At 39.6% G+C, this 18,966-nt stretch overlaps 1 protein-coding gene across 7 annotated transcripts in view; it reads right to left on the bottom strand.

The window, feature by feature from the left end:
• CEP162 (centrosomal protein 162) overlaps positions 1–15,165 on the bottom strand; it is a 47,069-nt gene extending 31,904 nt beyond the window's left edge. For 2 of the 7 annotated variants that reach the window (XM_055809883.1, XM_055809882.1), the window contains exons 1-6: positions 14,667–15,165; positions 14,144–14,229; positions 13,204–13,307; positions 8,098–8,236; positions 4,433–4,543; positions 2,357–2,506 (exon numbers count right to left, since the gene is read on the bottom strand). In XM_055809883.1, coding sequence (XP_055665858.1) covers positions 2,357–2,506; positions 4,433–4,543; positions 8,098–8,236; positions 13,204–13,263 — 460 coding nt within the window. In that variant the 5' untranslated portion in view covers positions 13,264–13,307; positions 14,144–14,229; positions 14,667–15,165. Of the gene's footprint in view, positions 1–763; positions 909–2,356; positions 2,507–4,432; positions 4,544–4,674; positions 6,576–8,097; positions 8,238–13,203; positions 13,308–14,143; positions 14,230–14,666 lie in introns of those variants that run through there. The other 5 variants (XM_055809884.1, XM_055809886.1, XM_055809885.1 and 2 more) reach the window with 5 other exon arrangements.
• Between the last annotated feature and the right edge of the window lie 3,801 nt (positions 15,166–18,966).

Consider the following 18,966-nt stretch of genomic DNA (forward strand, 5'->3'; position numbering starts at 1 on the left):
ATAGTAGCCATCAGTTTAGCCAGCTACATTTCATTTGTTGCAAATTAAATGCTTTGAGGTAAAAAACAGTAACCAAAGTTACTGAAATGCCATCGATGAACACCCAGTTCTTTCATTCTGTATGTTTATGCAACTACAACATGCAGCTGCTCTCCTTACTGTAATTTCATTGTTGTGAGGGTTCAACATCACCTTACCCAACTTTCTGTGTGACTTCTGCTCTTGGATAGAATGCTGCCTTATTAACTTCCTTATGGAAAACTAAAACCCAAATATTGCAGGACATTACTAGTTAAAAAGCAGTGCCAAGTCCCTTCTTGCCCCTAAAGCACACACATTTATATTTAGATTCTTCAGAGGTTCTCTTAGGAGAAGGGCTAGGAGAAAAGCTGCTAATGCATTTAATCCAATGACATATGAAATGATTTAACAGTTCTCACAGAAGGGAACAGAAACCATGTCTGTCTTTTCCAACATGAATCTCCAGTTGGTAAAATAAACGCAGAATTTTTTGTTCTGTCTGGCCAAATGATGTTTAGACTGTAGCTGTGCCCTTGTAGCGCACATAGCGGGAGGGGTGAAGCACCGACAACACTCATTTCCTGCTGGCAGGAGACTGCAGGAGATGCGTACATCAACAACCCTTCAGACCAAGAACACTAAACCAGTCTTCCATGTGCTGAGCAAGTGCTTCAGCTCTGGGCTGTTACTCTGTCCTCTACACAGGTCCAAGCAAGCCCTTTCTAAGAAAAGCCATACTTGCCTATATCATGACAATGGAGAATCTTCTCCCTTCAGTACTGAAAATGTACCCAGGGTGAGGCAGGGTGCAGAAAGTAAGGGCCTGAACACCTCCTCCTTCCCTACAGGCAGCCCTTAGCACGTGCATTCTGATTATAAGAGACTCCCTGTTAAGAAGTAGAACATACAAACCTAAAGTTCATCATGGGGCAAATGTAACGTGGGGCAAAAGTCCCCTTGCACATTTTATCGGGAGGCTAAGCACCCTACATCTTGGAAATTACTTCCACACTCCTGTATCTAACTTGAACTCCATCCTCAATACAGAGATCTGACTGACTTGCCTTATATGGGAGAAATAAATGTCAGAGACATCAACTAAAGGTCAAGCTCCACACGTATACAAAGTTAACACCTGAATAAATACATTTTGCTACTGCATTGAAAAGTATAAAATGGAAAGCTCAAAACACTAAACAGGAGTGAACAAATATGAATAGTCCATTTCTCTGGTAACTTAATGCAGTAATTTAAGGTAATTTACCCAGATGGCACCCTATCCTAGTTACCAAGACAGCCAACAGGACTGTTTGCAGTTGGGTCACAATTTTATTTTTTTTTCCCCCCAAAGCTTTAGATTAGCCATAATCTCACCAGACCTCCCACACCCTATTTTTCAATGGCACTATGCTATCATAATCAAAGATAAACTGTCACTGCCCTCCTATGTAAGATATTTAACAAAGGAGATGGGAAAAAGACAATTAGAACATTTAACAGAACAAAATTTTCGAGAAAAATGTTTTCCTGAGTTGCTTTATTTAAATCATCTCAAGCTCAATGAACTTTCTGAACAGACTTGCATTGATCTTGAAGGCTTCATGGGATTTATGCAAGCTTTCTAATATTTCCTAAGTTTTTGTTAAGTTTGTCAAACCAGACCAGAGCTTTTTTTTAAAAAGCATGTCCCATAATAATCTGAAAGTCAAATACTGTTTTTCAGTCATTGAGTTTTGCAATTCTGCCACTCCAATTCCCAGCCACACACCCCAGATTACAGGGGATACTACCATTGCTAATGAAGGCAAGAATGTCTTTTTTATTCACCCTACACAATCTGAACTCTGAGAAACCTATCAAACTTGGAAAAAATATCCACTTGGATGGACTTCAAAGTCTCTTTTCAGTGTGTTTTTTGGTTGTTTGAACAGTCCTACTGATTTGTGTGGGTCTTGCAGAAGTGATTTATTTGGGGGGCATGGGGGAGTGGGGTGTGGTGTTACTTTTCATACAAATTTCTTGAAGTAGCAGTCTTCTTGAACTCCTATATCTTCATATGCAATATTTTGTAAGGCTAACGATATATAATATTCTTTTTTGAAGTTCTGCCACTCAAAATTAATTTAAGTAAGAGCCTGAGTTTCACTTAGAAAAACATTTCTAACTACCACACTTCCAGGAAAAAGTTTAAAAACATAAATACAAAGTACTCAAACCTACAACGATAAATATCTATTTAAAAAAGTAACTTCTTTTCTCCTTAATCTGTCCAGGACTGTTAGAATTGAGCCATTTTACCTTTCTAACATCATACAAAACACAGTAAAATTGTTACCCTCAGAACTGCCTGGACTGTCAGAAGTGAGGCTTCCTTCTTCTTTGTTTAAATATGAATCTTTCTTGTCCTTATGAAATTTTTCCAGCATTTTGAATTTAGATAAAGCCTTGCTGCAAGATGCACTGGAAGAAGGTTTAGGGGGAACTACTTTTAAGTGTACACAAACATTTATAAGTTTTTACACAAAACAGACAGGGAATAAAGAGGAAAACAAGATGCGAGAATTCAGACTGACACTTCTGAAAAAAGTAATGCAGTTCAGTTTCTTATAGCTAGAAAATTATAGATAATTCAATCTACAACTAGAGTTACAAGTATTAACTTCTGAGAATAAAACTCTTTCCCCCCCTTATTTTTTAAAAAAAGACAAATTCCTTCTTACTCTACATGTACCTAGCATTCAAATACACGGCTCTAGTGCCTCAATATAATACCTGAAATCAAAGAAAACTAGTAAAACTACTTAAACAATATGAGAAGTTCTGTACTACAAGTTTTGAAAGATTATCTAGATTGGTTCAAAGAAAAGTAGAAAAACATAGGTACGTAAGTGTGAATTTATCACTGTCAGGTACAAGAACTGCATGTTCTTCGCTCAGACCCTTGTGAGGACTCGCTTAGCAGCAAATACAACCAAACACCTTCCATTCACATTAGTAGAATTAAGTTTAAATAACAGTACCTATGCTGAAAACTGTGCTCTCTCATGGTACTTACGTGATAGTCACACTGCACACTTTACACCCCTTAAGCTACCCAGATGCACTTGTTAAGACTTTTCCTTGTTCAAATTGTCCAGGGTGGAAGGTGCTTCTAAACTGGCTAATTCAGAGAAAACTCTTAGTTACAGGTCTTCTGAATTTACCTTGACACAAGAGAGAGCAAGAGTCATCTAGGGGATTGGGCCAAATACTTCTGCTATCCAGAAACAGGACTATGAGGATATGTGATGAGATATCCGTTCCAATACAACACCTGGGTCCTTTATTCCCTCAACTGACATCCAAGTCCACTAGTGAGACATCACTTCTCTGGATTTATATTCTTCCACATTTACTGGGAAACTAAAACTGTTGACAGCATGCCTTCTGTTATAACTAATGCAAACACCTGATGCCTTTTAAAACAGTAATTTGAAATAACTACCGAAGTCCTCCTATTGCTCCTATTTCAAATATTAAGCCTAATTCGAGAAACAGATTCAGTATTAGTGTTTATTTCCCAGACCAAGATGCTTTATAGCTATTTCTATGCAAAGGAGGCTTATGAAAACAGGTCAGCATATATGCTCTAGAAAGCTAACACAGAGAAATGCTCTACAGGCTACATAGCAGAAACCAACGTGACCTAAAGACCAGGTGCCAAATATTTCTTTGTCATTGCTCTCCAAAATATTATTGATCTGCTTGAATTTAACACCAAAGCCACATTTCAACTAGTAGATACAAGGTAACTGCTATTGTTCTGTACACAAAAGTATTTCATGATCTATGTTTATAATTCTTAATTAAGCTCCAGAGTATCTCTTCAGATAGCATAAAAAGTGACTTCACATAAAAGGTTGAATCTGAAGTGACACTGACTAAAATAATCTTGTAGATTAAACTTTGTTTGTCATTATTACACCAACTGTATTTTTTCTGTTCCAGGAGCAGCCTGTACCAGACAGCCTACTGGTCAGCAGGGGGAAAAAGAATCACATCAATAAAAAAAAAGTAGGACAGTGAATATTAATATTTCTTGAGTATGAAATAGAAAAGTGTAAGAGATTTTCTGTTTACTAAACGTTCTGACTTGTTCAGATCTTCAGAGTTATTCTCCCCCACGGCTTACATTCAATACTGTCTGTCCCACATCAGATATGTAGTGATTAATGACATTAATGACAACTGAGCAGAAGCTCACACCGTTGTTATTTTCTTCTGGAAATGACAAATGAAGTAAGTGGCAGCTTGCTTTCAGTGACAGCGCTATGGTCAAATGGACAATTTGCAAAGGATTTTCTATAGAAAACGCACTAGTGATACAAAGCTGATATTGAATAAATATAACAAGACATATTTAATCAAATACCAGACTGTGAATCTGAATAGGGACTCTTTTGTTCACTATTTTCCACTATTTCAGCATGGCTTTCCATCAGTGTCTTCTCTTTTCCCAGTTTAACAAATCTTGTTTGAAAATCTTGAAGAGTAAGACAAACAGCAAAAACAGACAGGCAAGAAAGACAAGACAAGAATTCTTATTATCCAATTTCTTTTCAGCATTTAAATGACAAAAGCAAATAGAAAGGACATTAGAGGTAGGTCTTTAACCTGTCAAATATGGAAGACAGTATCTTGAATCATATTTGCACATTTCAGTTTAAAGCTGAAGCACAAGGAGTTCCAACGTGCCTAGAATAACAAGCTGAGATATTTTAAAATATACTTTATACTTCTCAGCCCAACAAACAGAAATAGTCTATGCTGCTTACCATTAATCTACAAAACCAAGTGAAAATCGGATATTGGTTTAAATCTCTATTTCCTGGCACTTCTGTAACAAGATGCCTTGGAAAAAACAATCAGACAACAACAACAAAAAAATGCATAGCGTGTATTTAGTCTTCCAGTCATCTCTCTTTGTGCCTTTCCGAGAAAGCATGGTATAGATAGATAATGAAGTAACTAAAAATGAAAACCTCAAATCAGAAACAATTTATCAGCTTGGTGTATTACTCAAGCTGATTACCCAGACTTCATACTTTGTTAATATAACAATATCTCTATACAGTGCCAAACACATCAATTCATATATACGGAACACAAATTTGTAACGCAGTGCTTCACTGTGGGTGGAGGTAAGACTTACACATTTACATAAATTTGGTCCATGATGACAAAACACTTCAAAAATAATAATTTTATTAGCTGACAGCCTGTTAATGAAGTCCTAACTCCAACCAACATGAAGGTTCAAGCCTAGAAGAATATACAAGGATCTCCATAAAATTACAAAGCATGTCAGCATTACACTTCTCAGAAATTAAATTCAGCTGATTTCTTTATTATCATCACAGCAATATTATTTTTTTCCTGCAGGACAATTATTTTACTATTTAGGGCACACTTAATAACATTACAAAGCTACAAATCTAAATAATCTTCTTAGTCACCCTGTGCAGTAACTAATATTGCAATGCTTCTGTGCCTTTATCCACTATTAATACATCTGAACAACGTACTACACAACATACATCTCTTGGAAAACATTAGATTGTCTTGCATGCTTCCAAGTACTATGTCAAATACAAACAGACACACAGAGAGGAAAAAACGAGCAGTTCTAGAAGCCTATCCATACCAAGCTCCTTAAGGTCACCTGACCTGTCATTTTAAAATATTGCAAGTGTATCTACATGAACCAAAATCATAGCATAGTTTGTAGGGTGTACCCTTTATGCGTGGGATTCATCATTCTCAGTTATAGCCACATAAAAGTTATGTACTTTCACAACCGCAGAGGAAAACTCAAGTTTATACTGAAGGTGGCCAAGCTGGCCTCTGCCAATGACTGTTTTCTGACTGGAAGTTAATTGCCCTACAACTAGTTAGCAGAATGGCATTCATCATAACACAGATTGCTTCTGTGCTAGGCAGCTCCTCATCTATCACAGTAAACGTTAATACAGCTGCTACCGTTTCCAAGTGTCCGGTGTGACAAATACAGCCCTTTCCTGATGGGATGATACAACCAGGAGCTCTGCTTCACACCACCCAGCTGTCCTCTTCTTGCCAAGACAGAGCCTGGAAAGCCCTCTGGTAAAATTTTAAGGCCCCTCTGCTTGGCAATACTTGTTCCTAGGTGGCATATGGGTGGTGGGATATGGCTTACTGTGTATGTCACACAAGCACAGAATTCTATGCAGAAACTGGTAACAGAGGTACAGATCCTAACAATCTGACTGGCAAAAATGGTGCATGGGGAAGAATTCAGCACACAGATGTAGCATATCTGCCCCACGTTCGTATTCTGAGTTTTATTATGTCCAACTGCCAAGACACATTGGACCTTTGCTTTGATTCAAAAAGCATTACACACAGATTACTTTCAACTTCCTCCAAAAAATCCAGCCCCTTCATCTAGAATATGAATATGAACAGGTTAGCTTCTTTTCCAAGTAAATGTATTCCATACCAGCAAAACTGGGTAGGCTCACCTTCAGAATGTTTTCCTATTAAAAGGAGAAGCATTTTTTGAGACCTTAAGAAGTTTACCAGAACTCTTTTTATTTTATACGTCAATAAACTGCAGATCAAGTATGTTTCAGTCCTAATAGCTTTACTTCTAGTTAAATTACACAGCTGATAAGATATTTTTAATTGAAAAAATAAAAGTGATAGAATTGGAACAACTTGATATAATCCCATTATTTCTTCTAATTCTGCTCTGCATTGTACTTAACCCACACAAGCATTGTCCTCTAAAATTTGTAATCACCCTGTCTTTTAAGTACCTATTCCAGTGTGTTCTGGTTTAAGCAGCATGAGAAGCATCAAAGTGCTTTATGGGTTGCCTCAAGCATCTCAGAAAAACCATGGAAGAATGCTTAACTTCTGAAGACACCTGAAAACTTTGATATTATGTAGAAAAATGAGGTCATGCTAACAGCTTAATTCGCGCACTTTGCCCAGCAAGAACACTCTGTCCTTCCAGTTTTTGAAAAGCTGTAAGGAAATCGTAGTATCTCATAACTACATGATAGGAACTCTCTCATATCCATTTGAGTTTTCCAACAACATCTTAAAAGGTTAGAGACAGATAAGCCGTCCAGACAACACCTGTTAGGGTTATGCCTAAATGGCACAAATGCTGACTAAGATTCGACTCCTAACTATGACAACATTGACAGGACAGAGCTACGCTTAAAACTGGAGATTACCAGCAGTATCTTAACTCTGACAAGTGAAAAACTGATTCTGGAACCTTCTGTTAAGCTTCAGTTATAAATCATACAAATCATGAAAATAAGACTTCACCAATTACTATAAGCACAAGAGGCAATCACTCTGTGGAAACTACTCATAGGCTTTACTACCCAATAAGAAAGCAACGAAGACATGGAAAACTAGGGGTGGAAACCTTACAAACAATAATGTATTTTCTTTCAGAACTATGTGACTAAGTCAATACTGGCCTAGCAATCATGTAATCACAGTCCTTTTCCCCTTGAGTTCTTGCCAAGGGAAATGTTGAGAATATTGACAGACACACATCTTTGAATCAGCTGCTGTTGAAAACTTTTTATGCGTTTCCCTAACCTATTACAAATACTTAATTTGCGTAAGATTACACAAATGGGTCTTTTTCCTCTCCAGTTTTGACAAAAGAAATCTATAAAAGGTCAGTGTAAGGAACATGCTGGTAACAAAACACACCCACAAATATTTCAGCAGAATTCATGGTTTTGATTTTCTAATTATCTTCCTATTAATGACGTGTTTACTCTTCACAAGTTTTAATAACTCGAAAGCTACAGAAAAAGCAGCAGAAAGCTTGCTTACAGCTTGAGTATGATCCTTTAAAAAAAACAACCCCAACAATTACATTTGGGTTTTAATGCTTTACAAACTCGCACTGTAATCTTCTAGACTTGAGTGGCACCAACTTAACCTGAAACCAGGCCTGTATGAAGTCTAAGAAAGTACTAGCCTGACCCCCTGTGGCCAAAAAATTGCAAAACTGCATTATTTTACCACCATCGTCTGAATCTTCCTCAGATATCCACCATGGCACTGAATTCTTTTTCTTCGTTTCTTTTTTCCTGGGCTGTCCCAATGTCTCAAGAACGCTGGATTTTTTCTTCGAATTTCCAAGTGAATCATCTGAAAGAGACTGAGTCAATTGCATACAACATTAAAGACAGCTTTTACATATTCGCATTGTTCAACTGTCTTTCAGCCACTGAGTTCTAGACTTCTGAGTTCAGATGCCTCTCTTCACTCCCCACTGCCTGCCTTTTTTGTACATGCATGTCAAAGTTGACTAAGAAACAATAACTATATTAATGTGGCATAATATAATAACCCCACTGCCAGAATTTGGGTATGTTAAAAGTTAACTACTTGTTAGAGTATATGTACAAAGGAACAGCATAATCAATCCTTTTTCAATTAGCTACAAAATGTAAGAACCAAAATCCCAACTACATCCCTGAAGATAATGAAGTACAGCAGAAAGTTTAGCCTTGGCCTTGCTTTGTACATGAACAACATTATTAAAATTCTAAAAATAAACCTTCACAAGCAACATTCTAGCTCCCAGGAAATCAGACTTTAGAAATTAATTTTATACTTTGCATTTATGGAAATTAGTAGAAATGTCAGAGCCATTCCTACCCAACTCTGTGCATTAAGCTTCTGTGTGTGTTAGTCATCCATGCCAATTTTGACTGATGGCTTAAATCAATGGAGGAAAAAAAGTCTACGAATATGAACATTCTATGAATTGAAGTTACTGAAGAGTAACAGGAAGGAAAAGACCTAAAGATACTTCATAAGACAACAACTTTTTTTTTAAGTGATGCAGCTTTTTTAAAAAACAAACAAATCTCTGCTGTTTTCCTTTAATAAAGCTCTTTCTGGCTTACAGCAGGCTCAAAGCCACAATTAGCTGTCCAGACACTGAACAAGGAAATATATTCATTAAGCTAGTGCACTGCAACCTCATGTACTACGTATTCTTTGTGCTTGAACTCAGTAAACATTGGGTTAAGGGTAGTGGCATACTTTTATTTTTATCTTTTAGCCATAACTGTTGAAACCAATTGTCCCAAAGTGTCCCAAAGAACACAGTGAACAGTTAGCAAAAACCATAAAGCGTAAGAAACAAAGAATTCACATACAAAACACATCATATGGGACAATTTCAAAAGCTTCACTTTTATAATAGACACAAATAAGAAAATGTGATAGTATTAAAATACTAGAGACAACAGGACTGTGGGTATTTAATATGTAAAACACAAGAGGATGTTATATTAAAACAAGCCTTTGCAGTCTACTACCTGATTCCTATTGCTTAAAAAGCACTACCATAAAAGCTTACCTTTACTATATATCTAACACTTTAATTTACACAGGCCTAACAAGAACATCCATAAATCAAATGCCAATTATCCAAAACGACCATTTAAAAAAAAAAAAAATATTCTTACAAGTATCTCTGACCAACAACTTTAGAGCTTACAGTTTCACTTGAGAAAACTAAATGCCTGTCATACAGTCTCAAAAAGAATGTTTAAGTGCTCTGTGCCTTGCACTTCAATAAGACACAATTTTAATGAATTATGAAGCTGCTAGGCAACAGGATGTATCGCAATTTCTTTAAGTTGGCTCAGTGACACAGAACAAAACTTTCACATTCATAATAAATTTCCTATAAATAACAACTTCCTTACAACACAAGTACTAGTGCCATTGTCCCTGAAGGGTGGGCTGCCTCCTGCTAGCTAGAAGTACTGACAGGCTTGATGCAAGCTCTGTTATCGCTTGCTGTTTCTTTTATGACTAACAGTATCCTCTACTCTGCAAGCAGAACTTCAGTGATGCTCATACTCCTTAGAGTATTGTAACTAAAGAAACTGCAACTCCCACAGGTTGTTCTTGAGTTCTGGAAACCTTCTACGTTCAGCCATCTTGTCAACTGCAGACAGTGAAGTTGCAGCAGCTGGGAAAGAAATGCTGACATAAAAATATTAGTGCATTTTTCCCAACATGTCAGTTGTCTCAAAAGTGAAACTTACAGGTTTTTAATTCCTTTGGAAAAAAAGTAAATAGACATCTATCAACTTTTTGGACCTGCAATGGCTTTTTAGTACCAGGAAGTAGCACTGATTTCTTCCTTTTACAAAACAGCCTGTCAGCCTCTCAGGAAAAGACACAAAAAAACCCCAAACCAAAATAATAATTAAAAAAAAAGTGTCAGTTATTTAATCTCAACTTAAATAAAAGTCAAAAAAGTCAGCTTTAAGAACTGAGACAACTGCATGGCATATAATCAGCTTACCACCTCCTATACACATGAAAGAACTTAAAGTAGGTAAGTAATAGAGGATTGGATCTAAAACACTCAGGACTTTCATGACTAGTCATTGTAATTGTTTCATGAAACAAGTATTTTTCAGTAAGTAAAGCCTAATCCAGATTACATTTTCAGTACGAAATAGTATTTTAATACATTTTATCTTTTAATAAAAATTTACAAAGTTTTTCAAATGTGGTTTAAGGTGTAGTGTTATTCTTCCAGGTACCATTATACAGATTTTCTAATAAATATGGTATAGCCTTTCCTTTTGAAAGCCTTCCCTCTCAGCTGTCCATGAACAAGTAGAATAAAAGTCAACCTAGAAGACTAGAAGCAGACAATGGCTTTTTCATAACTTTGCTTTGCTTGAAGTGTCATTTAAAAAAACAACTAATTGAAGCACTGTGTATTAGAAAGAGCTCCTCACACTGCAGTGGAGTTTTACAGCCACTACTCTGAAAACCTAGGAGCTATACCAATATAACAGATGATGCTTAAGGGAAATTAAAGTGACAATAAGGGAAGCATGCTAAAGCAAGATACGGGTGGTGGGGAGCAGAAAGATCACAGACACAAAGACAATGGAGGAGGAAGAGAATAATCATGGATGACAACAGGCAGTTCTGGCAAGGCGTTGGGAATAAGCCTGACCAGGCAGAGGGAATCATTAAAAGACCTATCCTACATGGAGTAATTGTTATTACACATTTGTGTTTCCTTCTGTATGATAAAAGCCTAGAAAATCCTCTGCCGATAGCTTTTAAAGTTTAGCACATATGCCAAAATACTTTGGTTTAATCCTCATATTAGACCTGCATCATCCAACTGTATATACAATCTTTCAACTTTGTATGTTTTAATTGCAAACATAGATACGCTGCCCCAAAGGCAGTTTCACTGAGTTATTTAACCATCCTGTTCCATTTCTTCTTTGAAAGATTTTCTTAAGCAATATTGTCTTCTCAAGCTAATGAATTTTTTGCTATTCCCCCACCCACCCCCACTGTTATACTCTCAACACAAACATCACCTACACAGTTATTTCAAAGAACAGAGCACAACAGTTTCTCATTTTTCAAACATTATAAGGGTACACACCTTTAATGAACAACAAAAATAAAGGGAGGGACATAACAGAAGATGCACACATATAAAGTAATAGAAAGTATATAACGTCATTGTTACTTGGGTCTGTATCTAGCTAGCAAAACATAAAAGAACGCATATTTTTAATGACTAGATTGGCAGTATATGCGTCTAAGAAAGCTTAAAACTTTCCAAAAGTTTCAGTTTGAAATTATAAAAAACATGAAAGACATGAGTTGTTAGAAGTTACATTATCTGGAACGTGCCAAATACCACTTATAATAATTCAATACAGCTATTTTCTTATTTTTTTTCCTCCTAACTCAAACATTCTCAACACGGGCAATAGCTGAGGAGTAAGAACAGCATATCCAATGAGGAACAAAATACTAGAAGCAACCATATGCGGAATTTTGACAAGATTCACAAAATAAATAAAATAATAAACCTCTTCCTCTTCTTCCCCAGAGCAACTCCCTTCATAACAATAGAAAGTAAAGAATTTGACAGAAATGCAGAGCCCAATTTTCTATTTTTACTAACATGAACAATTTCTGTAATTCAAGAATGCTAACTCAAGTACATCACCAAATTAAAGGCCAAAATCTACCTTTAAGTTATCTGTGAATCTTAACTTTCAGATGGCATTTCAGTTTTCTGTACTCTCAATTTAGTATTGCTCTGTGAAGTTACATTTATTCTCCATCTGCAAAAATAACACACAAGCTGCACAGTCGAGGCAGTGTAACAGACTCACCTGGGGAAGCTAAATCTTCTTTACAAAGAAGCCTCTGGTTACTACAGATCTTTACCACATAGTACAAGTGGCAATTTTTATAGAATTGAGCACCTACATTTTTTGTAAGTAAACTGTAGCACAATCTCTACATTAAAAAAAACTTTAAGCATATATTACATATAACAGATCCCAAGAATATCCTCGGCCATCATTAGCTACACTTATATACAGTCATATAACCTATTAAAGGTCTTATGTATGCAGTATTTATATCTTAGGGTTACTACACTGTGTGTCTGACAGACCAGAGGGTAAATTTTGAAATTACAGGTCTACATGCAGTGACAAAAACATACCAAGTTAGGGCATTTTGACCACATCCAATAATTGTTAGCTTAAGTCGTTACCCACAGACTTGCATGATTTTGCCAGTACTCAAAATCATCAAGCACCCCGAGGAATAAAAAGGAATCAAATAAAAATTTTGTAATCACTACAACATACATCATTTTGTTAGGATTAATACAAGAATTTTTAAATAGAATTCAGTCAAATTAGATATTACACAGAAAAATAAGGGAATTCTTATAATGTAACTTGTGTCTACATACAGGAAAAAATTTTAATCTCATTTTCAATTATATATCAATTTGAAGCTTTTGCTACTAAATAACACACAAACTGAAACACAGTCAAGAAGCAAGTGCTCTTTCTGAAGATATAAGCTAGCAGTGACAAAATATTTGATCACAAAATTGTTCTCTTGACTTCAATAGAGCAGATTAGTAGGAATTAAGTATAGCGAAGAAGTTAAAACCTTGCAAAGACCCACACATAAGACAGCTATGTGAATGTGATAAAAGCACAGCTGCATCTTCCATTTCATGTTCTTCCATGCTTAATTCCCCCCCTGTATTTTAATAAAGGGATGTGACCTTGGTCTGAAACATACCTCTTTCAGAAACTCTTCAAACTGCTCATCTAACTCTTCTTTTGAAAATCGATGAGCCATAATCTCCAGCTGGGTGTTACCTTCCAAACAACTGAGTTTAAAGACTAAGATTTAAAATAAAAATAAAGTTAATTAAAGGCATTCTGAAAGTAGAGGTAACCTAGCGATTTGCTGCTTTCATAGAGAGCTATAAGCAAAAATAATCCAAACTTTGAGAGATGCCAGATTTCATTCCTCCCACCTTTAATCTAAATTACTTACAGGATGAAGACAATCCATGCAAACATACCTGGATTACCCAGATTTCTTATCATCAAAATACGCATTGCCAAAATAACAGTTTCAGCATTTAAAAACTTTCAGGGATAAATAAAATATTATTCTCTTCATTTTTTTTTCCAAAAGACAGCTCTCAGTTACCCACAATTAAGCATTTTGTCAATGATCAAACAAGAATCCACTGCAGTAATACTTCTCAGCCATTTTAAGAGCTTTTATTCCTTTCTGTGTTTCTTCCCCAAAACGGGAGACATCTGGCATTATAAGTTGTTTCATCACCTCTGCTGTGCTTAGGACTCAGTAAACAATAAATACATGAAAGTCTTTAAGATTACAGGATGACATTAGGTTTGGTCTGCCCTGAGACAGAAAGCCAATGGCACTTGCCCTCTCCCATTCCCTAACGCGTGTGTGAACTTCTCAGGTATAAAATATACCCCACACTCAAAATGCAACAAAGCCTTTGTATATCACACTGCTCAACACATATGCTACTTCCAAAACTGCCTATGTAGAGCAGCATTAAACTACCCTAGCATCTTCCAGGCTGAGAACTGGTATGTAATGTATAAAAGGGCTAAACATTTGCAGAAATGCTTTTACCATTAAATAAAACTTCTCCCAATATGAAGCCCTCTCAGTACACAGGACTGTTACCTACCTAGTAAATTGATTTTGACAGGCAAGTTGTGACAACTGCTTCCTGCTTTCACTCCTTATTCATCCATAGACCACCCGACTCTTTGGCTTTGGAAGTTAAAAAAAAAAAAAGAAATTATAGCAGACTGCCCAGACTGAGTTGAGTAAGATATCCTTATGTAAGCTCTTGGACAATAACTCCAAAAACATGGTAAGAAGATTAAGAATGTTACCTCTCATGACACACATAATCCAGTATCCTTTTATACTTTTACATCAAAGAACACTAGATGTTAAACATTAGATGCTCTAACGGTTTACGAGCTGTGCCAACCACTTCAGCAAGTGGAGAATACATAATTCCAGCCTCTACCAGAAAAAACAAACTTATTCTTCTGACATTATCTGTACTTCCAGCTTCCAGTTACAGCTTTCATAAAACAATATAAAACTTTATTTTTCCAAAGGGCAACAAATATGCCAGACAATTTCCATACCAGAAGATTACAAACATCACCCTTAGCAAATATACTTTACAGCCATACCTTTAGCACTGGAGGCTCACAAATGGCTGCACATAAACCAAAGCAGTCACTTGCTGGGATAGATGCTGCAACACAGCGCAGAAAGCAGGTTTTGGGAAGGTATGGCTAGACTGCAGGGATGAAGGAAAGCTTACAGAGCCTAACACCTTTCACGTAATCTTTTAATCATCCCAGCCGTGACCTGTGCCGCCTCCTCCTCCGGCTTCCCCTGAAGCAGAGGCAGGGCCCGGGCCGGGGGGCCGTGCTCCCCACCGCCAGCCCCTCCTCTCCCGCCCCGGGCCCAGCGACCGCTGGCGACAGGCCGCGACGGCCCCCGGCAGCTCGGGGGTCGGAGGCAAGCGGCCGGACGGGAGGAGAGCCGCCCCCGACGAGGCACAGCCAGGCCGGGCCGGCGGGCAGGGCTGGGCTCCGCGGGCCGGGGGCGCGCTCCGGAAAGCGGCTGAGAGCCGAGCGCTGCGCTGAGGGCGGGCGGCCCGCCCGCTGCCCTGCCTCGGGGCGCCGGGAGCGCACCCGGGCCGCCCCCCGGCCGCGGCCCTCCCCGCAGGCGGCGCGCTTGCCCAGGCAACCCCCGCAGCCGCCGCCGCGCCCGCCAAAACTGCCCGCGGGGCGCCGCGTCACGTGGTGCCGCCACATCCGCCGGCTGGGCGCCGCCCCCGCCCCGCGCCGCCGCGCGTGGAGGCCACGTGACGGGCGAGCAGCGCGCCCGCCGCCATGGCTACGGCGGCTGAAGTCGCCTGGGCCCGGCGCGGCCCGCGCGGCTGGAGGCGGAAGTCGCCGCGCGGTGACGTACCCCGGCGTCGCTTGCCGGGCGTGCGGAACGGCGCCGCCTGCTGGGCGGCGGCAGCGGTGGAGACGGGCGCGGGTGAGCGCGGCCAGGCCGGGCCCCGCCGCTCGGCGCTCGCACCGTGAGGGGTCACGCCAGGATAACGCGGCAGCCCCTGGCCGAGGCCTGCCGGCGCACCTGCCTGCGGCGAGCGGGGGCTGTGAGCGGGGGGAGGCGGGTGCCGGCCCCGCAGGGACGGGGACGGGCTTGAGGCCCCCTGGCCGCCTGCCCCCGGGCTGGCGGCGGCGGGGCAGAGATAGGGCCGCGGCCGTGGCCTCCTCCCCGCCGTCGGTGCCGAGCTTGCGGCTCCCTGGTCTCCCGTGCCCGCCTTGTTGCGCCGCGCGGGAGCCCCGGGGCGAGGCGCGGGCGCGCAGGCCGAGTGCAGCTCGTGTCCCCGTTCGGTGGCGCCGGGCCCGTGCAGGGGACCACCTGTGGCCCTGTTCACGCAGCCCGTGGGGCCAGCGCTGTTGCCACCTGCAGCCAAGAGCTCTTCCTCAGGTTCCTGAGGGATGCGCTCCTCCAGAAGTCGCCCAGCTGATCCTCTGGAAAAGCAAGATGGGAAGGGTTAAAGCGCGTTGCCTTCCCTGATGCAAAGGTCAAACCCAAACCATCCCTTCTGCTCTCGCGCAGAAATCCCCTTCTAAAGCTTTTCTAATGTTTCAGCCTTAGATGTCTGCTGCTGTGCTTTTAATACATTTTAGCACATCTCTGGAAATGTTTAAAATACACAGAGAAATTAATGACCCCTGTTTCCCTGACCACTGTCTCTCAAATAACCACAGAACAATTGCAGTCTGTGCTTGCATGTGCTCTCCAGCTAGGGTCTGTCAGTTGTGTTTGTTGTGAGAGTCACGTTGCTTTAGGAATTTTTACACCAGCATTTAGTAAATGGCAAAATAAAACAAGCTCACTTAAGAATACAAATGAACATTGTTCACACACACACATGCGCACACACATTTTGATTCTCTGTTGAGCTGACTTGGAATGAAAAGATTTTGAAAGGAAGTTTTCTTCGGCGAGTGTTGGATGCTCATCACAAGTGAGAAACTAGTTAAAACCCTATTATGGGCTCTCATTTCCTGTTAGCTTGAGAGATAAAGACCATGCTTCCAATATGGCCTTTATGTATCCCAGATTTTTTTATGCGAGTATAAATTACAGTTAAATTCAAAGAAGCAAAGAAATACGGGCTCTCTATTTTCCACCCAATTCAATAGGAATTACTTTGCTAAAGGTGCTGCAGCAATTCTGTCAATCAGGCCTTTTGTCTGCAGATGGAGTATTATTTTTCCATTTGCAAAGCATGGGTCATTTCTTTTGTCCTTGTGCACAACTTCTGCTGCTGCCTATGGGAAATGTGGGAGCTGATCAAGGACAGGATGCCCACATAAACTAATACACTAGAACGATTTGTTAAGCGTGACAGCTTGCTGCTGGTGAAAACATCAGTTTCCAGCGTTTGCTCTTTTCTCTCATCTCATGAAAAAGCGTCGAGTGAGGCATGAGCATTTAGAGAGAAATATGGAAATTAATTAAGGGGTGTCAGTCTGATGCTGCGTGCCTTGATCCCGCTCAGATTTAAGCCAATGCAAGTTTTGCTGCTAACTTCAAAGTGATAGCTGTGACATCATTCATTGATCACGAGAGTTACTTTATATATAATCAAATAATCACATCAAGGGCTGAGTCCTGCAAGCTGCTAAAAGACTGTTGCCCATTTCTGTTTGCAGAAATATGTTCAAAGAGGCTTGTACAAAGTATAGAAAAATGTGCAGAGGGATCAATGCTGTTGGAAACCTCAGTGCCCATATGGGAAGGAAAAAAAACCCAAACCACTCTTGATGACTGTGGTGGTGGAGGCATTGCCTGGTGTTGAAATGTCATCCAGTGCATTCAAATAACATGCACAATAGCCACTTAAAAGATTTTCATTTCCTTTTAATGCCAACCAGTTGGAGCAGTTTTCTCAAGAGCTCTTAACAGTGGAGCTTCAAAAACGGAGAGCAGGGCTAGCCATGAATTTCAGCCAGAAACATGGCAATTTGGGTGTCGGCACTGATAAAGCAAAAGAGCGGTCACAAGTTCTGAAATAGGTCCTGCTGGACAGAGCCCCAAATTATAAAGTAAAATTCTGTCTCTGCTGACATGGGTGGGAATCCTTTGCTGACTTCTATGAAACCAGATTTTGCCGCTGTAGTCATTGGCGTCTCATTTAAATGTGTGTCGTGTACACTTAACACATATTTTTTTCGTGATAAAATTGCTAAAATATAAGGCTTCACGTATTAGTATAATAATTTCAAACAATTAATGGTAATATTAAAAGGGATAAAATATCCATACTTTTGTTTTTGCACATCTGATTTCAGATTCGTATCATCCATAAATGTCAATGGGGAGAAAGACATCAAATAAAAAAGAAACAAAACGTCTGCCACATCCACTTTGGCTGAGGCATTGCATTAGATAGTATTTCAGTACTGAACTTGCAAATATGTGAAATACGAGATTATGATAATAAATATTTAGCCATATTCTTGGTTTTGTTTTTTTAAAGGTTAACAGTTTCATACTGAATGAAAAGCAAACAAACAGTGGTGAATTAAGAAGTTAAAACTGCATTCTCTGGGCATGCCCACTGTGATAATGCTTCCTTACATGACTATGCAATAAAATCCCTTTCCAGTATATGCATCAGAAAAAGGAAGAGCCTTCCATAAAAGTACAAGTTGCATAGAAAATGGAAAAATGAGGTGGAACTGTATTTTATGCAAGAGAAAACAGTAGTCTGGCATTGTTAAATTAGGATTAGTTATAAAATAGTTCACTCAACTATAATTTCAGTTTAAAAAAACTTTTTTTATATGCTTTCACTTTTGTTTCACTGCAGGTCTTATTTTGTTTCGCCACTGATTAACCATAGTCCTCAGATCTCAAGGGCCAGATTTATGGTTGACTGTGTTACGGTAGCTAGCCTGAGCTCAGCTTAGCATCTCACCCACCTTTTCCCTCTTGCAGTTTCTGCATGGGCTGAGAACAAAATTCTGTGTTGTGTTTCAAATTATTCCAGAGGCTTAGGCCAGTCACTGATTTTATTTCTGCTTGAAGCTTGCATCCCTTGGACGGAGCTGGGGGTTTGGAAGCTGGGCTGTCACATTGCTGTCTATTTCCCAGTTTCTGGAAGTTAGCAAACATGCACCAGCTCTCAGACCTTTGGAAAACAGATCCTCCCTTTGGCTCATTTGTGTAAGTGCTTAGTTGCCTTGATGTTGTGCCCTGTGCTGCCAACTTTCCAGTTCCTCTGGAAGACGGGGAGCGCAACGTTGCTGTAGTTACTGCTGCAGGAGTAAACCCTTCCCCATCATAGAGAAAACTATCACCAGGAAATGTAAGCAGTTAGAAGTTCCTTTAAGAGGGTGAATGTTTGCAGTCAATAATTATAGCTGCTTCTCACTCTCTCAAAAGAAGTGCATT

Source organism: Falco peregrinus, chromosome 7, assembly GCF_023634155.1.
Source record: "Falco peregrinus isolate bFalPer1 chromosome 7, bFalPer1.pri, whole genome shotgun sequence".
NCBI lineage: Eukaryota > Metazoa > Chordata > Aves > Falconiformes > Falconidae > Falco > Falco peregrinus.